This window comes from Rana temporaria, chromosome 2, assembly GCF_905171775.1.
Source record: "Rana temporaria chromosome 2, aRanTem1.1, whole genome shotgun sequence".
NCBI lineage: Eukaryota > Metazoa > Chordata > Amphibia > Anura > Ranidae > Rana > Rana temporaria.
In genome coordinates this window covers 502,968,401-502,991,110 of record NC_053490.1, presented here as the reverse complement: position 1 = coordinate 502,991,110, position 22,710 = coordinate 502,968,401, and the positions used below count along the sequence as shown (strand labels likewise).

The 22,710-nt window shown below is 44.6% G+C and overlaps 1 protein-coding gene across 8 annotated transcripts in view; it reads left to right on the top strand.

Annotated features, from left to right (window-relative positions):
• SYNJ1 (synaptojanin 1) overlaps positions 1-22,710 on the top strand; it is a 198,603-nt gene that overhangs the window by 107,250 nt on the left and 68,643 nt on the right. For 6 of the 8 annotated variants that reach the window (XM_040338882.1, XM_040338881.1, XM_040338877.1 and 3 more), the window contains exons 11-14: positions 3,329-3,481; positions 18,905-19,070; positions 21,400-21,423; positions 21,741-21,932. In XM_040338882.1, the coding sequence (XP_040194816.1) occupies positions 3,329-3,481; positions 18,905-19,070; positions 21,400-21,423; positions 21,741-21,932 (535 nt within the window). The remainder of the gene's footprint in view (positions 1-3,328; positions 3,482-18,904; positions 19,071-21,399; positions 21,424-21,740; positions 21,933-22,710) is intronic. The other 2 variants (XM_040338878.1, XM_040338879.1) reach the window with 2 other exon arrangements.

The window sequence follows — 22,710 nt, the reverse complement described above, 5'->3', positions numbered from 1 at the left end:
ATGGCCCTTTCTAGGCTCCTTGATCAAGGTGTTTTGGCTCCAGTCTTTGCTACTGAAAGGTTTCAAGGATTTTATTCCAACCTATATGGTTTCTGAGCCCAAAGGGGACATCCAATCTGTCTTGGACCTATGGAGTCTTAATGGTTTCATTTGAGCTCACAAGTTCTGAAAGGGAATTTACAAGGTCAGTCAATCTTTTCAACATCAGGGGGATTTCTTGGTCTCGGGACATTAGTGAACATGGCCATCTTTCTGCAACACCAGCACTATAGGTAGTTGGCAGTGGGGCCTCCGCACTACTAGTTTGTGGTTTTATTTGTCTTTTCTTCTCCACCATTCATTGTGAATGGTACCCCAACATACTGTATAGTAAAGCGCAATGCGCTGCTGTGCACCACAATGCATATATTGTGGGTTGTCTTTCTCTGCATTACTAAGCAAAAAAATTCAATCATATTATTTTATCCTTTGTTGTGCATTGGCAGCCCATTCATAATGAATGGCCCGCCTTAACACAATGCCAAGTGGAGGTTCACCCGGAAATGACAATTTTTAAGATTAGATTGATGCTCATTTTGTCAAGGGGAATCGGGTAGTTTTTTTTTAAATCGAAGCAGTACTTACAGTTTTAGAGATGCATCTTCTCCGCCGCTTCCGGGTATGGGCTGCGGGACTGGGCGTTCCTTCTTGATTGACAGTCTTCCAACGGTCGCATCTATCGCGTCACGATTTTCCGAAAGTAGCCGAAGGTCGGTGCACAGGCGCCGTATAGAGCCGCACCGACGTTCGACTTCTTTCGGCTACTCGTGACGCGATAGATGCGACCGTCGGAAGCCTGTCAATCAAGAAGGAACACCCAGTCCCGCAGCCCATACCCGGAAGCGGCGGAGAAGATCGCTCTCTAAAACGGTAAGTACGACTTCCTTTTAAAAAAAAACTACCCGATTCCCCTTGACAAAATAAGCATGAATCTAATGTTAAAAAAAATGTTTTTAGGGTGATCTCCCGCTTTAACACATGTTATAACCTGTGCACTAATGGACCTTACCTAAAACGTAAGTGTGATTGCGGTAGGTCCTTACAGGCAGCTATTTGATCAGCATGCCGTCCAATTATTGTTGGGCTTCTCAAGATGTCTTGCGCACCTCCCAGTTGGACTGCTTTTGGATGTCCCAGATGTTCAACAATTCATGTGTCCCTCGTTGGATGGAAGAGAGGATGGGAGATTTTTTTGTAAAATCTTCTGCTCTGATACCTTAAAGGGGTTGTAAACCTTTGTATTTTTTAACCTTAATGCATCCTATGCCTTAAGGTGAAAAAACACCTTGCTGTGTCCGGTTCCGCTCCTGTCAATCAAATCCGGTGGGCGGTGCCAAGTCATGCACTCGGCGGCTGTGGACGCCAAATATATGACACAGGAGCGCAACCTGCAAGGTAACTACTTCGGGAGACAGCTTCCCAGAGGGGGCTAGCTATTGCGCGGAGGAGCCGCGAGAGCCGCCGTGGGACCCTCAGAAGAGGAGGATCGGGGTCACTCTGTGCAAAACGAACTGCATAGTGGAGGCAAGTATGACATGTTTGTTATTTAAAAAAAAAAAATCAACCTATAGTATCAACATGAGTCCCACCCTTCTGTGTTTATGAACATTGTTTTTGATATGAAACATGGTGGTTGTGGGAGTGGTTATACCCTGTTAACAACAAAACCTGGGGAATGCCCAGGAAAAAAACAGGCCTCCTTACCGACCAGCCTGCAGAACAACCAAATTAACCTGTCTAACAGTATGCGTTAAAAACAGGGGTTTTGTCCGCACGCATGCGTGAGCCACAGAGCCACGCCAAGGCACCCTGTAATCTGTGGTCCTAACACTAAACAATGAGTGTCCCCACAGTGGAGGCACATGCATTCTAATGGATAGATGAGGGCAGGTGGACTGAAGGGGAGCCACCCATCCTTAAAGGTACAGGAGCACACCAAACACCCAGCATATAGCACAATGGTTGCATAGGTGGCAATCGCAGTAAGTGGCATTGGGAGGCTGAAACAGATAACAACAAAACCTGGGGAATGCCCAGGGAAAAAAAAGGCCTCCTTACCGACCAGCCTGCAAAACAACCAAATTAACCTGTCTAACAGTATGCGTTAAAAACAGGGGTTATACCCTGAGCTGGCCTACAGATTTTTGTTTGCTACTGTCTAATCCTCCTGTAAGTGGCGATATAACCTGAATCTTCAGGAATTCCAGTGCCCCTCAATAGACTCAAAGAAGAGGATTTTACATTGGTTACAAAAAACTGTTTACAGAGTATAGTAGCTGAAGCTCATATTATATTATTCCCAAGCAAACAAGTCAAAGAAATTACCTCCTCTCTTCTCCCCCTGCTGGTAGGGTTGTGTACAGATTCTCAATCAGAGGGATTCAGCTTAAAGCGGGGGTTCACCCTAAAAAAACATTTTTTTTCTAGCATGCCATCAAGCATACTAGCGCGATCTACAGTACGCCTTTATTTTATTTTTTGGCGCCGTACTCAGTTTACTGCCGTAGTGACGTTTCAGACTCCCCGCGGGGAATGGGCGTTCCTATGCAGAGGGAAGATGATTGACGGCCGGCTATGGTGCGTCACGCTTCCCGAAGATAGCCGAAATAGGACTTGCCTCTTCACGGCGCCTGCGCAGTCAGCTCCGATGTCTGTGCGCAGGCGCCGTATAGCGCCGTGAAGAGGCAAGTCCTATTTCGGCTATCTTCGGGAAGCGTGACGCACCATAGCCGGCCGTCAATCATCTTCCCTCTGCATAGGAACGCCCATTCCCCACGGGGAGTCTGAAACTTCACTACGGCAGTAAACTGTGAGTACGGCGCAAAAAAAAAAAAGAAAGGCGTACTGTAGATCGCGCTAGTATGCTTGATGGCATGCTAGAAACTTGTTTTTAGGGTGAAACACCGCTTTAAAAGCAAACTTCTTTTGCTAAAATCTCTTGAGAAAATGTATAAAGCAGTATTAAATTAAAACTTTTATATAGATGGTAATAAAAAATGTATTTAAAAAAAAAAAAAACAATAATACAAAAACATATTTTCACTTTAAAATTTGTGTGTATGGTGTTTTCCTTCCTCTTAGGTTCTCTGCCAGAGTTGTTTTATTTTGCAATTTCTGTTTCTGTTTTGTTATGTTCATCTTAGATCGCTGGAAAATACGGACTTTGCCGTATCCGTTTGGGTTCTCTCCGGTGTCATTCCACTCTAAATATGTGATGAGATTAGTGACATCTGCTGCTCATGTCCATTATCGATCACTTAGAACATGTCCCTTGTTTCCCTCCTGGCAGATGCTATTAAAGCAGCTGGAAGTCTTTGGCCTGGCTGAGAAGCCACAGATGGTTACGCGGTTTCAGGAGGTATTCCGTACAATGTGGTCTACCAATGGAGACTCGATCAGTAAAATTTACGCCGGTACTGGAGCCCTGGAAGGAAAAGCGAAGGTGAGGAATGGATAAGGTGGGAGGTGAATGTGCATGCTTTTTTTATGTACAGTATTTGCACCTCTGCAACTGTCTGTTTTTCCATTCACGTCCCTGTGCTTTGTATGTATATCTGCTTATCCTGTGATTGCTTAATATCATTTGAAATGGCAAATTAACCACTTGCTTACTGGGCACATATACCCCCCTCCTGCCCAGGTGAAATTTCAGCTTGCGGCACTGCATCGCTTTAACTGACAATTGCGCGGTCGTGCAACGTGGCTCCCAAACAAAATTTACTTCCTTTTTCCCCCACAAATAGAGCTTTCTGGTGGTATTTGATCACCTCTGCGGTTTTTATTTTTTGCACTATAAACAAAAAAGAACGACAATTTGGAAAAAAATACAAGATTTTTTACTTGTTGCTATAATAAATATCCCAATTAAAAAAAAAATATGTTTTTGCAGTCTAGGCCGATACGTATTCTTCTACATATTTTTGGTAAAAAAAAAAAAAATCGCAAAATAGAGGACAGAATTTTTTTTTATTTTTTTACTAGTAATGGCGGCGATCTACGATTTTTTATTGGGACTGCGACATTATGGCGGACACATCGGACACTTTTGACACATTTTTGGCACGATTCACATTTATACTGCGATCAGTGCTATAAATATGCACTAATTACTGTATAAATGTGACTGGCATTGAAGGGGTTAACACTAGGGGGTGAGGAAGGGGTTAAATGTGTACCCTGCATAGTGTTCTAACTGTGGGGGAGGGGGGTGACTGGTGGAGGTGACCGATCTATGTCCCTATGTACAAGAGACACAGATTGGTCTCCTCTCTCCCCTGACAGCACCACTGTCTCTGTGAGAGCCGGCAATGAGAAATGATCTCCTATGTAAACATATGAGATCATCTCTCATTGGCCGCACAGATCGCCTACCAAACGGCCACTCCAATTGGCCGTTCACGGCGATCTGTGATTGGCTGTGTCCAAGGGACACGGCCAGCACAGAGTTTCCCCGCTGCGCGCTCGGGAGTGAGGAAAGGGGCGGACGTCATTTGACATCTTGTTGGATTTTCAGGTCCGCGCTGTAGCCGTCATTCGGCTATAGCGCGGGCCTCAGGTGGTTAAGGAAGATCCCCAGGCAGACATAAAATTCAGTCTTTGCTAGGCCAGAAGACTAACTATCAACCTTTTGCATTTTATGTTTGGATGCAATTGTTGGTAGAAAAGCGAGTGATCTGCATGAGATATTGGCTTGTTATGGTCCTGCAATCCTACTATGACACGCTAATTATTGAAGATTTAGGTTATCTGAGTCTAAAGTAGTCCCACCCAATTTTCATAATCCACAGCAACCAGGAACTGGAGGTGCTGCAGCTTTTATACATTGCATAGGATAATCTGAGCTCATCTTTAACCACTTCAGCCCCGGAAGATTTTACCCCCCTTCCTGACCAGAGCACTTTTTACAATTTGGCACCGCGTCGCTTTAACTGACAATTGTGCGGCCGTGCAACGTTGTACCCAAACAAGATTTGTGTCCTCCCAGCCCCCCCCCCCCCCCACGCCTAGAGCTTTCTTTTGGTGGTATTTGATCACCTCTGCAGTTATTTTTTGCGCTATAAACAAAAGAAGAGCAACAATTTTGAAAAACAAACACTGGGGTAGATTCACGTAGCATTTACGGTGGCGTATCTCCAGATACGCCGCCATAATTTCAAATCTGCGATTCTCCAAGGCAGATACGTTGAAAAAATAGGCTTCCTCCGCCGACGTAACTTGAATGCGGCGGCGTATAATTGTGTGCATTCTTACGTTGGCCGCTAGGGGCGCTTCCGTTGTTTTCGGCGTAGAGTATGCAAATTACCTAGTTACGTCGATTCACAAACGTACGTGCGCCCGGCGGTAGTTTTTTACGTCGTTTGCGTAAGGCTTTTTTGCCGTAACGTTGCTCCTGCTTCTATGAGGCGCACGCAATGTTAAGTATGGACGTCGTTCCCGCTTCGATTTTTGATTTTTTTTTACGTCGTTTTCGTAAGTCGTTCGCGAATAGGGCTGGACGTAATTTGCGTTCACGTCGAAACCAATACGTCGTTGCGCCGTACTTGGGAGCAATGCACACTGGGATATGTACACGGATGGCGCATGCCGTCAATCACGTCAGGTCATCATAGATTTACATAAAACACGTCCCCTTCCACATTTGAATTACGCGTGCTTACACCGGCCCCATTTACGCTACACCGCCGCAACTTACGGAGCAAGTGCTTTGTGAATACTGCACTTGCTCCTGTAAGTTGCGTCGGCGTAGCGTAAATACGATACGGTGCGGCGCCGTAACTATGCGCGCCCCTACCTGAATCTAGCCCACTATCTTTTAGTTTTTGCTATAATATCCTAATTATTATTATTTATTTATTTTTAAACAAATTTTTTCCTCAGTTTAGGCCTATATGTCGCAAATCGCAATAAGCGTATATTGATTGGTTTGCACAAATGTTATAGAAAAGCAGGAACAAAGATTGTCTCTGGACAGCGCACACTGAAATTGTAGCCTTTATTGAAAAAAGGACAGCACTACAAGTCATAGCAAAGTGAAATAAAATAAAATGAAACGCAACTGCTGACGCGTTTCGCACTAACACTAGTGCTTAGTGTTAGTGCGAAACGTGTCAGCAGTTGGGTTTTATTTTATTTCACTTTGCTGTGATTTGTAGTGCTGTCCTTTTTTCAATAAAGGCTACAATTTGTTCAGTGTGCGCTGTCCAGAGACCATCTTTGTCCCTGCTTTGCTAAGTGCATTGCCTGCACCTGAGTTGTCTGCAACGGTGGATGTTCGTCTGGGTTCCCACCTGGAGCGGCTATTCCCTTTTCACCTTGAAAATATTATAGCGTCTACAAAATAGGGGATAGAATTATGGCATTTTTTTTTATTATATTTTTTTTACTAATAATGGCGTAAATATGCAATTTTTATCGGGACTGCGACATTATGGCGGACACATCGGACACTTTTGACACATTTTTGGGACTATTGACAATTTTATAGCGGTCAGTGCTACAAAAATGCACTACTGTAAAAATGTCACTGGCAGGGAAGGGGTTAACACTGGAGGGGAGATCAAAGGGTTAATTGTGTTCCCTATAAGTGTTCTAACTGAGGGGGGCTTACTAGGGGAAATATCATTTCTCCCTTGAAAGAACCGGGAGCTGTGTGCTTACACACACAGTTCCCGATTCTCGCTCTGTCACGGGCGATCCCGAGTGCCCGGCAGTCGTTGCGCCAGCCGGGCACTCGCATCGGCTCCGGGGGCGAGCAGCGACTGCGTCCCTCTAGTGGCCACAGGGTGAAGTGATATAACATAACGTTTCGCCGAGCCGAGCCATGTTGCTGCAGTAAAACTGGGTCGGCTGGTCGGCAAGTGGTTAAAACAAAGACTATGCGAACATAACGGTTACTGATTAGTTTGTGTCTTCACTGAGGTTCTCTTTTAGACCCCTTTCACATTGAAGCATTTTTACAGCGTTTTAGCATTAAAAATAGCGCTATTAAAAAAAAGCTCATAAAACGCTCTCCATGCATCTCAATGGACCCTTTCACACGGAGTCCTGCAAGGAGCAGCTTTTGGGCGCTGAAAAAAACGCTCCAAAAACACCCCTCTCCATTGAAATGAATTGAAAGCGCTGTAAAAACGCCTTACCCTTTCACACTGAGGCACTGCAAAAACGCCCTAAAACGTTAGGGTCTTAGCGGTGCTTTACCAGCACATTGGGATTGCAGATGAGGCTTCGCTCGAATAACGCTCGAAAAACGCCCCAGTGTGAAAGGGGCCTTAAGAGCAACTGTTGCATGTTGTGTATGGAATGTTTTGCATATGGAGGTGGAGCAGGTTGGGTCAGTCCTTCACTTTCCTTTCTAAAGTCAGTGCATGCTTTTAGAGGTTTTATTTTAGGATGCCGCACCAAGGGAGTGCTAAGAAGATGACAACATGTACATTCAGGCACCTGGGGTAGGCTGTACTTGATTCAGACGGTCACATTCCGAGAAAGTGAAAGGAAGTTTTTTACATTTTAGAGTTGTCCCCAGAACAAGAGGTAAGGGGAAATCTGACAATGGGTACACCTGCAAAAACAAAGAGGGGAAGGCACAAATCCATGGTGCATTAACAGAGTAAAGGGATCTTTATTAAGATCGAAGGAAGCCAATAAAATGCATACTCACAAAAGTACCAAGGCTTCACGGCTCTGAAGAAGGGGGTGGACCCCCGTAACGCTTCAGCATGCTCCATGTGAGGTTTTAGAAGCAGTTGCATATTTTGCCTCCATGTTATCCTCCCATTTACATATAAAGTCCAATAAAGGAACAACGTCATTGATGACAAAACGTGTTGGGAGGAGTCGGAGATGTGTGACGCGGCTCGTTTGCCGGGACGCAGTGGCCATTTTGTGAGTTTGAAATACTGGATGTTTCTCATTTGCGAGTTTATCGCTCTGTGAAATGCCTGGTGACAATTTCTTGGTGGAGAATTCCCAATGTCCAGCTGTTTCTCTGGGACAGGGAGTTGGAAGTTGGTTCACAGATGATTAAAATAAAAAGGCCTGGCAGGAGTTTTATTTCTCACCCACTCTATCAAAAAAATAAAATAAATCTATACATCTGCTTTAATATTAAGGGGTCATTATCTGGACATTATGAGCTGTACATACGTTTTATTACAATTGATATAGTTCTAGTAATATTGCTTCCTGCATATTTTATGGTTCACCTGTTGACCCTACTTTAAAGAAACCCCACAACACAATCCAGTGGCTTGATTGCAGATAGGGTTCCTTTCAGACAGGGTTCCTTTCAGACACCTGTTCTACATGCAGGCTGCCTTTTGTTATTGCTTCTGCATTCTTCCTGAGTTGCATGCAGGCAGCCGGTGTAGGTGGATGCAGATGCAGTGTCTGCACGGACAATGCTGCATGTCCAAATTTGACAGGTGTGCAGAAGCGGCTGCGTGACCCTGAATGCAGACAGTTTGCGGTCTCGGATGTGCAGCTGCTCCTACATGGCTGTCACATTTTGCATCTGCATCCACCTCCTATAGGTTGTCTGCATGCAGGGCAGGTGCCGCTGATCTGCCGAGCTAGTTCCGGCTATCGTGAAAGTTCCTGCGCAGGCGCAATCTGATCTGCCGAGATGGTTCGTGTTAACGGGAAAGTTCCTTCAAGGACTGCGCAGGCGCAAACTTGCCGACGGAAATCTCCGAACCTCTGCCGGCATCCAGGGCGATGTGGATTTTGAGGAAATTGGCCAGTCGGCCTCACGTCCTTGCTTCGCTCGGCCTCCTGGCTCTTTTTTTAACATTTTCCAATCCACGGGGGTTGTTAAAGAATGAGCCTGGATGCCGGCCGCGGTTCGGAGATTTCCGTCGGCAAGTTTGCGCCTGCGCAGTCCTTCAAGGAACTTCCCCGTTAGGGGAACCTTAAGGACAAGTCACCGGCACCATCTGAACAAAGCCTTAGAAGCTTATCAAAGTCTTTACTATTTTTTTTTTTTTTCATAATGCCCCTTTGTCCTGGTTTTCCAGTAGTGAAGATGCTGCCATCTTGGCAAAGGAAGATTGGTTTGGTGCTATTCAATGCTCTGTGTACTACCGTGTTTCCCCGAAAATAAGCCTGTGTTTTATATTAATTTTGGCAACAAAAGACACAGTAGGGCTTATTTTCAAGGTAGGTCTTACCGTGTAATGTGCTGTCTTCTCTCCTCTCTCCCTGCCTGACAGGAATCCCCAGTGTGAACTGAGTTAAAATGCTTGTAAAATCCTATAATTCACTTCATTACAGTATTATATAATGTACAATGTGTGTTTCTGTAATATAATTGTGCCAAATGTGCTCTGCGCTTCTGTGACACGCCGGAGCTCTCTTCCCCACAATTATATTACAGAAACACACACATTGTACATTATATACTACTGTAATAGAGTGGATTATAGGATTGTACAAGCATTTTAAACTAGGGCTTATTTTTGGGGTAGGGCTTATATTGCAGCCCTCCTGGAAAATAACTCTAGGTCTTATTTTCGGGAAAACACGGTAAACATTTACAAATATCTGCTTAAAGCGGGAGTTCACCCAATTCGGTTTTTGTTTCTATCCTCCCCTTAGATTCCTGCTCGTTTTGTCTAGGGGAATCGGCTATTGGTTTTAAAATATGATCCGTACTTACCCGTTTTCGAGATGCATCTTCTTCCGTCGCTTCCGGGTATGGGTCTTCGGGACTGGGCGTTCCTTCTTGATTGACAGTCTTCCGAGAGGTTTCCGACGGCCGCATCCATCGCGTCACTCGTAGCCGAAAGAAGCCGAACGTCGGTGCGGCTCTATACTGCGCACCGACGTTCGGCTTCTTTCGGAAAATCGTGACGCGATGGATGCGACCGTCGGAAGCCTCTCGGAAGACTGTCAATCAAGAAGGAACGCCCAGTCCCGAAGACCCATACCCGGAAGCGACGGAGAGGATGCATCTCGTAAACGGGTAAGTACGGATCATATTTTAAAACCAATAGCCGATTCCCCTAGACAAAACGAGCAGGAATCTAAGGGGAAAATGTGTGCGCTATGGGTGAACCTCCGCTTTAATATTGTTGAGAGTGGCAGGAAAAATACAGAGGCATGCACGAAGAGTAGTTTTGTCTAGATGTCAGTGGGCATTGCTGACTTTCAACAGTCAATATTTTAATATTTTGCCACAAGCTATAGGCTAAGAATGCAATCGGATTTTTACATTTTAATTCCGGAAGTTGAGCTTTAAGCATTGATCTCGGCACTGTCTAGGATGAGACATTCATACCAGACTGTACTTTCTGTACGGAGCTCAGGATGACATTATAAACCTTTTTATCTTTATAATCCCCTAGAAACCATTGTCCTTTTTTAGTCATCTGCAGCTGAGAACAGCCCAGGAATGTTCCCATTGCTCTTGTATCTTGTGTCAGTATGCCAAGGATCAACGTTCCAGGTGTAGCAGACAATAATAAATCCCCACTTGTTTTTTCCATGTCACACTTGGTTAATAAGCGGTAACAGAAAAGTGTGGCTGCATTAGAATATCCTGGTTCTATGCATCTTCCATGCATACACAGCTAATCTTATTCACTGAAGCAGTGTAAGCAAGAAAGCTCAAATGCAAATTCTAGCTGCCCCCCCTCGAAGTCAGATCAGTGAAAAATGCAGGGCTTTTTTTCAGCAGGAACGCGGGGGAACGCAGTTCCGGCACCTCCAGCTCTGAATGTATGTAACGGTGCTCGGAGGTGGGGTAGGGGGTGGAACCAAGAAACGCTGCTCGGAGGTGGGTAGGGGTTGAAACCAATGAATGGTGCTTGGAGGTGGAACCAAGAGATAGTGCTCGGAGGTGGGTAGGTGGTGGAGAAAAGGAATGGTGCTCGGAGGTGGGTAGAGGGTGGAGAAAAGGAATGGTGCTTGAAAGTGGGGAGGGGGTGGAACCAAAGAATGGTGCCTCGGAGGTGGAACCAAAGAATGGTGCCTCGGAGGTGGAACCAAAGAATGGTGCCTCGGAGGTGGAACCAAAGAATGGTGCCTCGGAGGTGGAACCAAAGAATGGTGCCTCGGAGGTGGAACCAAAGAATGGTGCCTCGGAGGTGGAACCAAAGAATGGTGCCTCGGAGGTGGAACCAAGAAATGGTGCTTGGAGGTGGGTAGGGGGTGGACACAAGAGGTGAAGAAGGAGGGAGTTCCTGCACCTATTCTCTGAGAAAAAAAGCCCTGGAAAAATGTATTCTGATTGGTTGCTTTAGGTTATAACGTTCTACCTTATGATTTCACATGGGTGCAAAGGGACTGTACACCATAAAAAAACAGCCAGTCACATATGCATTTACCTGTATTCAGCCCCAGCCTCTAATTTATTTTGCACGGGTAGTATGCATTTTATTTTTTATGGTGTAGAGCCCTTTGTGCCCGAGTCCTTAGATTTATTAACCACTTCATTACTGGGCACTTAAACCCCCTTTGTGCCCAGACCAATTTTCAGCTTTCAGCGCTGACGCATTTTGAATGACAATTGCGCGGTCATACAACACTGTACCCAAATTATATTTTTATCACACAATATTTTTTGGCCGAAACGTATTCTTCTACATATTTTTGTTAAAAAAATTCGCAATAAGCGTTTATTGATTGGTTTGCGCAAAAGTTATAGCGCCTACAAAATAGGGGATAGATTTATGATTTATTTTTTATTTTTTACTAGTAATGGCGGAGATCTGCGATTTTTTTTTTTTTTTGTCAGGTCTGCGATATTGCGGCGGACGTATCGGACACTTCTGACACAATTTGGGGACCATTCACATTTATCCAGCGATCAGTGCTATAAAAATTCACCAATTACTGTATAAATGTGACTGGCAAGGAAGGGGTTAACACTGGGGGGTGAGGAAGGGGTTAAATGTATTCCCTGGGTGTGTTCTAACTGTGTGGGGGGAGGGGACTGACTGGGGGAGGTGACCGATGCTGTGTCCCTATGTACAAGGGACACAGATCGGTCTCCTCTCTCCCTGACAGCACGTGGAGCTCTGTGTTTACACACAGAGCTCCATGTCCCTGCTGTCACCGCCGATCGCGTTTAGCCGGCGGACATCGCGGCCGCCAGGCACACGCATCGGCCTCCCAGCGATGCGACGGCACAGTGTTTACCCGCTGCGCGCCCCCCAGCGGCGCACGCGGGTAATGTAAACAACAGGACGTCCAAAGACGTCCTCCCGGCACTTCAGGTCCGCGCTGCAGACGTCTTTTGACGATAGCGCGGATCTGTAGTGGTTAAAGTGTCCTGTGAAGTGACTGGCCTCAGGTAATACACAGAGATTGAAAAAAAATCCTCCTGTGTAAGTTGTACCTGTTTATCTCCAGTCTTCTGTTCTCTACATTTGTTTAAAGTGCTGAGTTTTAAATCTTCCTTGAGAGTTCACTAAAAAGGGGTTGGAGAGCTGAAATTCCACTGCAGAGCTCTGAGAGCCGATTGAAGGGATTGGACATACCCACATCGCACAGCTCACAGGAACAGAGCTAAGGCTGTCAATCAGCTGGAGATCCCTCCCCTGCCACCATTTTTTCTTTCTGTGTCAGGAAAACTTGTCAGAAGTGATTCATTCATGCTGATAGCAGAGGATCGAAGCGGCAGAAAAAAGTGACGCTTGGTGATCTTAAAGCAGAGTTCCAGCCTTTTTATGTTTATTAAAAAGTCAGCAGCTACAAAAAGTGTAGCTGCTGACTCTAAAAAAAAAAAAAACACACACACATTTGCCTGCTCCACGGTCCAGCGATGCGGCCGCCCGGAGAGGCTTCTCTTCCCCCCTCTCCACTGGCGCCTCCATTCACACTGTGGGCACCCGGCCGTGACAGCTTTTGGCTTCAGCAGTTGCGTATGACGAAACATGTAGGGCGTTGCTACACTCTGACGTCATTAAGCCCCACGTGACCCCAGAAGTTTTTTTCAATATAGATTTTTTTTTTTTTTTTATGCAAATCTTTTTTCCTCTTATTTGTTTTTGTTTTTTATTTAAAACTTTTTGTATTTTCAGTACTATTATATTTCGCTATTTGTGATCATTCACGTTACATGAGCACAACTTATTTTTATATAATTAGTTTATAATCAGTTTAATTTTTATGTTCCATGCATGCCAGTGCACCCCCCCCCCCCCCCCCCCCCCCCCAACTCCTGAAATGATTAAAAATTCTCATTTTTTTTTTCTTTTTGTGTAAAGTTCACTCCTCATTCTTCCTCCATCATCTAACCTCTTGCCTGCTTTCCTCCTGCTCTCTTGGTTCTCGTCTGATTTCCTGTGTAAATGGTGAGTATATATAAAATCTATTAACGTTACATTTCCGTTTCTGAAGATGTCTTGTGCTCATGTATTTCCTTTATTTTACAAAGTATTTCTAACAGTTTCCTTTGAGACAACAAATATAAGATATCAGGATTTCTTCCTTGTAACTTCAGTGTGTCAGGTTATCTCACACATGGTGACCAGGATGTGGGGTGAGAAGTGTTTTTGGTTTGTGTCTGACCACCAGTAGGCTTTTTAAAAAGCTTTTTTTACTTGCAGGCTTTGTGCAATGATATTGCGCAAAAAGGTTGATTTCCTACTCTTCCATCAATCCTCACTGGCACAGTCGGCGCCTTCATTCTTTGAGTGCCTCCTTTTAGCAAACCATGTGCTAAGGGAGCACCCATGTGTGCGGTTCTGAGCTGGGCTCTGTGTGTCCATAGATGCACACAGTGTCAGTAAGCCACGCCCTATCTCTCTCCCAAAGGACTTTGACTGACAGCAGCAGGAGCCTATGGATCCACTATCTTCAGTTTCTCTTGTCAAAACGGGAAGCAAGGGGAGCAGTGCTGGAGCCATGGACACTGCTCGGCCATTCAGAGGAAACCTTAAGGCCCCATGCACACGAGAAGCAAATGCAAACACATGTAAACTCAAGTTTTCAAAGGCAAAAACCGGCATTTAAAACGCCAGTTTTTGCTGCGAATTTCGCCGCGTTTATCGGCGTTTTAACCGCGTTTGCGGCTATCACCGTTTATAACAAAGACATTGTAGACCCTCCCAAAGCTTTGAAACGCAAAAACTTTTGGGTCTGAACCCAAAATTTTGCTTCTGAAAAAACGAGCCTAAACCCAACTGCTTTAAAACGCAAAAAAACGTGAATGTGTGCATGGACACATAGGATAACATTAAATGTGTTCAGGGGCAGTTGAAAAAAATGCCCAAATGCCTCTGAACTCGAGTTTACCAGCGTCTCGTGTGCATGGGGCCTTAAAGGCTTCCTCTGATTGGCTGAGGAGGAGAGGTGAGCAGATGACATCACAAGCTCCACTTCAGCCAATAAGAGGGAAGCCTTGTATTCATTCATAAAATACAAAGCCTCCTGTCAATGGCCCGACTCGGTTTTGTTCCAGGAACAGGATGGGAAGTCCCTGTACTGCTGACTCCACATACTGTACTGTATGTACTTGTGAAGAAAATCGTTTGGGCCAAGCTGGCCAGCTGGACTATTTAAAGTAAAATTAAACCTGGAGTTGGGCCTTAAAGTGGTTCTAAAGGTAAAACGTTTTGCCACTTGCGGTGTCCAAACCCCCCCCACCCAAAATACTTGTCTCGGTCCTGTATTGATGGCATGGCACTCGGCTCCAGCTTCAAGTTCCACTTAGAGCAGTGGAAGCCATTGGCTCCTGTTGCCGTCAATTAATATCTGTGAACAGAGAGCCAGGGGCAGGGCTGAATGGCGCTGTGTGCGTCAATAAACACACACAGCCCGGCTCACGACCAAGCCTGCATGTCTGCCCCCATAGCAAGCTCTTGCTTTGGGGACAGACACAAGAGGAGGAGCCAAGATTGCTCACAGGGTACCCCAGAAGAGGGGTTCAGGGCGGCTCTGTGCAATACATTGCACAGAGCAGGTGAGTCGAACATGTTTAATATTTCATTCTTTTAAAAAAAAATGCATTTAAAACCACTTGAACTTTTATTGCTATTACATAAGGGGCAGGGCATGTTCCAGGAGGTTATGGAAGTGCACAGCAGGCTTTATAGCCACCTGAGTCACTTCCACCATTAGGCCTCATTCACACGAGGCGGACTCCATTGCTACGGAGTCCGCCAGCTCAGCGGGGGATCAGTCCGCAGATCTCCGCTGAGCCGACGGATGACAAGCTCCTCTCTGCTCACTGGGCGGGGAGGGGCTTGTCGGGCACCGCTGTCTCCTATGGAGCGATCTGATGAAAACGGACAGCATGTCCGTTTTCATCAGATCTTACCCGATCCGATCCGCATGGACGGATGGGGACGTGGCCCCCATACGTCTGATTTTAGCGGATCGGATAGGGTCGAATGTCAGCGGACATGTCTCCGCTGACATCCGACGCTCCATAGGGATGCATGGAGCGGCCATTCAGGTCAAAACTGACAGGCAGACCCGTATGGTCCGTCCGTGTGAATGAGGCCTTAAGCTGATAGTTGACTTAATTATACAAGTAACATGGTGTGTTTAAAAGCCCTTGCTACAATATGTCATTTCAGAATGCCTCTATGACTCAAGAGGTTAGGAATAAACCTCCCCCATACACCAGTCCTGTTCCCCAACATTCAAGCTAATGCTTTCATTATTGTAATATTTAATTTTACTGCAGTAAGGGAAGCAGCGTTTTAGACATGGCGGTGTGTGTGAGGATAATATCGCAAGTAATGATTTGTAGTATTGTAAAATATTTTTGTATTTGGCAAAAAGTCATCAAAAATAAAGTGCTATTGTCTTTCTTAACATGACGTTATTCTTCATCATACATACTGTTAATAAATGGGAGGTTTCAGTCTCCTTATTGTATTATGTATTGGATCTGTTTTAGTCCAGGAAGTAATTAATCAACGGATGATTTAATTGTACATCTAATTACATCATTACCTTTGTAGCTGCGGAGGAGTGGTCACATTTGTAACATTGAATATTATACACGGTTCATGGTGGGGGTATAACATCTTTGGGCCAGATTCACATAGAAGAGCGGCGGCGTAACGTATGGTAGATAGGTTACACCGCCGCAATTTTTCATCGCAAGTGCCTGATTCACCAAGCAATTGCGATGAAAACCTACGCCGGCGGCCTCCGGCGCAAGGCGGGCCAATTTAAATGGGCGTGTGCCATTTAAATTAGGCACGCTCCCGCGCCGGACCTACCGCGCATGCTCCGTTTCCGAACTCCCGTCGTGCATTGCGCGCCGTGACATAATTTTTTTCTAACGCCGATACGCGTAGCGTAATTCCGTATTCCCGGACGGCTTGCGCAAACGACGTTGATTTTAAAATTTTGACGCGGGAACAACGGCCATACTTTAGACAGCGATACGCTTGCTGACTAAAGTTAGGGCACCTAAAACGACGACTAACTTTGCGACGGGAAACTAGACTAGCGGCGACGTAGCGAACGCGAAAATCCGTCGTGAATTGCCGTAACTCCTAATTAGCATACCCGACGCTGGTTTACGACACAAACTCCCCCCAGCGGCGGCCGCGGTACTGCATCCTAAGATCCGACAGTGTAAAACAATTGCACCTGTCGGATCTTCTGGCTATCTATGCGTAACTGATTCTATGAAGCAGTCGCATAGATAGAAACAGAGATACGACGGCGTATCAGCAGATACGCCGTCGTATCTCCACTGTGAATCTGGCCCTTTGTGCTTTGCTTGCTTATTATAAATGTTTCTAAGAAAAAAAAGTAGCATTCACATTTTGTTGATGGGGGGGGAAGAGGTGGGGGGTGGTGGGGAGACTGCTGATTGTTAGTTTTTTGCATTAGAGGAAATCTGGTCCTGTTCCATGACATAAAGCTGTGTAAGCCCTGGTTAACACTGGTGCGATTTGAAATGCGATTCGACATTGACAAATCGCATGTCAAATCGGCGGCAATGGCACTGTCCTAATGGGTGTGGCGCCGCATCTGTTGCGCTGCACTGATTTCAAAAAGTTTCTGTACTACTTTTTGCGATTTCGGCATAAAGCTGCACAGGTGTCTCTGTAATTGCGTCCGAAATCGAGACTGACAAGCGGGAGTGAAATCGTGCGAGTTCATCTGAACGCGCGCGGCTTCATTCCCACAGCCCAGTGTGAACCAGGGCTAAATGTTGGTCCTAATACTCAGAAATACACATCCTTTGGCAGGCAAAATGGGTTTCTTGTATGCATTTATTCCTGTATTTAGTTGTTCTAACTGGAATTTGGCTTAAAAAATAATGACCATATACAGCCTGCCATTGCTGACCCCTCTCTCGGAAGATGCTAGTTACCTGGCTGATTTTGGTTTGACATGGATCAAACATGCAGACCAGTGAGCTCATAATTATCATGTGTTTTAGATCAGTGACTGCTTTATAGCAAATCCTGATGTCCATTTTTAATATAACATAAGTAGGGAATTCAAGGAACAAAAGATCAATACCAAGATCTACAGGGGTATCGAACTCAGATTTATCGCAGAGTGCATCAGCAGTATGGTTGCCCTCAAAGGGCTATTTGTTTCAGGGGTGCGCTATGTACACAGTGCAGTGTTTAGGAGTGCGCTATGTGCAGGGTTAAGAAGTACTCCATGTAAAAAAATGCAGGTTTTAGGGGTGCTCCATGTGCAGACTGCAGGGTTTAGGAGTGCCCGTGTACAGCGTTTAGGAGTGCGCAATTTACAGAGTGCAACGCCCCCTCCCCAAGTCTTCCTTGCATCCTTCTCCTACCATGCCCGGCTCTAGTACCTCTCGGCAAAAGAAATTACAAAAAAAAGGGGGTTGCCATCTGGGACCTTTGGGCCCTTTAATGAAAAAAAAAAAAAAGAAACCTCTGGGCCCTTTAATAAAAAATAAACAAAAACAAATATATAAAAAAAATTCAAAAAACATTTAAATAAAAAAAAAAAGGGGGAGTTTCCATCAAGTGCCCTGGGGACCTCTGGGCCCTTAAAAAATAAATAAAGAAATATGTAAACAAAAAAAATAAACATTTATAAAAAATATTTTAAAAAAGGGGGTTTGCCACATGGGGCCCTGGGGACCTCCTGAGCCCTTTAATAAATAAATAAATATATATATAAAATAATATTAAAAAAAATATTATTTTTTATTAAAAAAAAGGGAGGTTGCCATCCGGGGCCCTGGGGACCTCTGGGCACTTTAATAATCATATATATATATATATATATATATATAAAAAAGATTTTTTTTTTTATAAAAAAAAGGGGGTTGTCATCCGGGGCCCTGGGGGTCTCCAGACCCCTAAAAAAAAAAAAAAAAAAAAATTGTCCCTTTAATAAAAAATTTAAAATATATATTTTTTTTTTTTTTTTTAATAAAAAAAATAATAAAAATAAAAAAATAATAATAAAAAATAAATAAAAAAAAGGAGGGTTGCCATCTGGGGGCCCTGTGGACCTCCGGGCCCCTGGGGACCTCCGAACCCCTAATAAAAAAAAAAGTTTTTTTTTTTTAAAGGGGGTTGCCATCCGGGCCCCTTACAGGTGTACTGCCTGTACCCCCCTGATGGCGGCCCTGCCTCTCGGTTTCGGCAGCTGTGTTTCACCTTGCAGGCAGATTGTTCTCAGATTCTGGAGATCTGCCATGAGTGCGTACCAAGATCTGCTAGTTCCAGGAGCCACTGAGAGCCAAGCTGAGCTTTGTAAACATACGGTAGATGGCTTTTGTGTTTACAAGTGACCGTGGGGAGCGGTAGCAGAGGGTGTGAGCCGGAGGTGGTGGAATGGCATTCTGCCACGTTCTGGCTTGGGTGCGAGGGCCACATGACAATGCCCACAGGTTTTGCTGTCTTGTATCTGACATCTGGTTGCAGTTCAGGTGTGTAATTACAACGACCTGTAAACTTTACAGACTGGAAAGTTAAAAGACGGAGCGCGCTCGGTAACCAGAACGATCCAGAGCAACTTTTTTGATGGCTCCAAGCAAGAAGCGATAGATGTGCTGCTGCTGGGAAACACCTTGAACAGCGATTTGGCTGACAAAGCCCGAGCTCTCCTGACTACTGGAAGTTTACATGGTATGTAGTTCTCCGTTTTATAAAGGTGTGTCTCTCTCCATTTGTATAAGGATCATCCTGCTGTTAGAGACCCTGTCACCATCTTCTTGTAGACACATGTCTGTATTTAACGTATTTTATGCCTAATGTTGAAGAGATGGATAGAGGGCGCTAAACCACAAGCAGTAGATAGTGATTTGAATCCTATAAACTAATACATGAATTAATTATCAATAAGTGTAGTACATACAAAATCAATAAATTTCCAAATAACTCTGGATCATATGTGAACCCAAAGAATTGAAAAGTGTCTCTGTGTCATAAAAACAAATGACAAAAATAGTCCCGATACTGTGCATAAATAAATAAAATCTTCTTATTTTGCCGTGATCTTGCTATAGTGAAGAAAGTATAGAGTGCCACCACCACACTTTTGTCTTCTTTACACCCAAGGTGTGTTGAAAATTAAATGCTCTTACCAGAACGAATGGACTACTTTAGTTAAAAAGATAGTCACATAGACTTGAGCAGGATTGTGCCTGCACACATGATGATGGGGAATAGATATGTAAACCTCATCTCCAGGCGTTCCAATTTGGGATATATATGCAAAAAAAACAGGAGAATCCAATAGCGTAATATTGCTTTAATTAAAATATCAATAAAAACAACGGAAAGCCAAATGGCCTCTTACTTTAAAAAGTGCCTACCCGGCACTGGGGCTGCAGTCATATTCGCCGCCAATCTGCGGTTTGAAATTCGGTTCCGGGGGTACACGCCACCACCGTAGCGTTTGCCACGGGTTCCCAGCTAGCAGCTCACAGGACGGGAAGGACGTCACGTGACCAGGTACCGCCTCTGACGTACGTTTCGTTGGATGAACGTCTTCAGGGGGGCGTAATGTTGCTTGCAAAAATGTGGTTACATGCTAAATATTTAACAAGCAATAAAGCAAGGATCATTCTTCAAAGTCTATTAAATATTAAAAATTGTTAAATTGGTACAAAATTTGTAGGTCCTAATGTTTGTAATGCTTAGTAGTCACACAGTGTTCAGCAAGCAAAATTGAAGGGCATCTCTCACACAGGCATTGCCCAACATGGGCCGCATCAGCATTAGGATTGCCCTCAAAAGGGTCTGGTTGTATCTGTAAGATTAGATGTCCGGCGCATTCCCCTCCCCTTACATTAGATGTCAAAAGCCCCCCACCCACCCCCCCACCATTAGAAGTTGAGTCCCCCACTCTCCCTTACATCACAGTGCACCCCCCTTCACCTTATGCTGCTGCTGGGAAGAAGCTGGATGCATTGCTTGAAAGCAGAAAGTACAGGGTCTGGAGAAGGATGGAGCTCTCCTGCAGCTGCAGGAGAGGTGTGAGGGCCACATGAAATGAGTTGGAGGGCCGGATTCGGTCCGCGGGCCTCGTGTTTGACACCTGTGCAATAGAATGAGTTACAGCTGTAAGTCTGAGGTTGCCAACAACACATCCATGATGGCGGAAGCCACCTGTAGTCTCATGAGTTTTAGATATCCACATACAGGGGAGGCTTTTATAGGTATATGACATGAATAAAATAAGTTAAATGCACAGATTATATTTTAGGAAGATCTGTGCTGAAATAAATAAATGAAAAGAGCTTCTTTAGGACTCTGATGGGGACAGTAGATCGGGGCATGGATTGATGTAAATGATTCCCTCTTGACCCCTACAAAAAAAAAAAGCAGCCGACCATGTTTATCAACAACATTGCTCAGCGAGAGATAAAGAGGAACATTGTATCTTTCTTTTCAGATCAAAGGGATAAACTTTGGTCTGTAAGTTTAGCAGAGACCCTAGAGCATGGGTGCTCTACCTGTGGCCCTTCAGTTGTTGCAGAACTACAAGTCCCATGAGGCATTGCAAGGCTGACAGTTACAAGCATGACTTCCAAAGCCTAAAGCATGATGGGACTTGTAGTTCCGTAACAGCTGGAGGGCTGCAGGTTGAGCACCCTAGAGAATAAAATGGCGGTCGTTGAAATATTTTATGTCACACTGTATTTGTGCAGCGGTCTTTTAAATGCAATTTTTTGGGGGAAAAGTACACGTCAATGAATTAAAATAAATAAAAATAAACTGTAAAGTCAGGCCACTTTTTTTGTATAATGTAAGATGATGTTATGCCGAGAATCATGATCTTTCTTCTAAGCAAAAAAATTGTGATTGCCCTTTTTCCAGAATCGTGCCGTTCTAGTTTTTGGTTTTGAGCTTTGATAGCTTTAAATTGCCCTGAAGTCTCATTGTTGGTTCCGACCTGCGCTGTTATTTGCTATTAACAATCTGTTCTTTCCTTTCCCTGCTGCGTGGTCAGTGTCAGAACTCATGTTACAATCAGGTATAGTAATACTCTGACTGCCTCCATATGTAATCCTTTGTTGTATGTGTTTCATGATAGTCTTTTCAAATTAAATAATTGCATTCATGTGCTTTGGACTTTCTAAAAACTTAAATAAAACAAAACATAGTGCTGAATTTTGGGTCATAACTTGTTGCAGCCAATCGGTGTAGCTCTTAGTTTCCTTGCCCTGCTTGGAAAGTGAAAGCTGCTGTCTGATAGGCTATCAGAAAACGGTAGAGGTGCATGTTATGCAGTAGGTTTAGTTTGACTTTGGGCTTTTTCAGAATGATTGAATGCTGTTTTCCCCCTCCTAGCATCGCCAAGAGTACTGCGAAGCATGTGTGAGAACTACTACAGGTATGCTAAGCCCAAGAAAATCCGCATTTGCATTGGTACCTGGAACGTGAATGGCGGAAAGCAGTTCAGAAGCATTGCTTTCAAAAATCAGACTCTGACCGACTGGCTACTCGATGCTCCAAAAATTGCTGGAATTCAGGAGTTCCAAGGTAATCGAGGTCTTGTCTTCATGTTCTACACTTGAGTCCTATTGCTAACCGATTGCAAGCTGAATGTCAGCCGTAACCTTAGGGCTGGTTGACACCAGATGCTTTTCAATGCGTTTTTTAAACTGCATCCAGACCTCATGCACATGAGTTTGCTATGTATTGTAATGGACCAATCCGTTCTAACAAAAGTACAACCTGCAGAATTTGTTTTGCCCAGAATGCAACAAAACGCGTGTAAATGCACCAGAAAGCACAGTGTCCTGAAAGAAAGATTTTTCAAGTTAAAAAAAGTTAACTCACTGGAACGCATTGAAAACGTGTGTGTGTGTGTGTGTGTGTGTGTGTGTGTGTGTGTGCGTGCGCGCGCGCGCGCATATGCAAAAACCCATCTGGAACACAGAAATTGTGGTGTGAGCAAGCCCTTGGTCTTGCACAGTTGTACAGGGTCCTCTGCTGTGCTGGAATTGTTTACTCTGATCTTCTCACTGTGCATTAGAAGCTGCAGCATATCAGATGGAGCTAACCTCATTTCCTGGGATGTTCAGTGTCATCTACCCTGTCCCTGCTCAGCCCACCTGTCCCTGGCCCAACACTTTTCATTCATTTCAGCAACTTTCAATCATGGAAGCTCAGCATTATAGGCTCATGCACATAGGGCGTTAGAGAAAAAAACGAGCTGCAAAGCCAGTACCAGGAAAAAGCAGCTGTAAAAAAAAACGCGCTTTTGGTAGCTTTTTGCATTTGCGTTAATGCACGTTTAGCTGCGCTAACTTTTAGC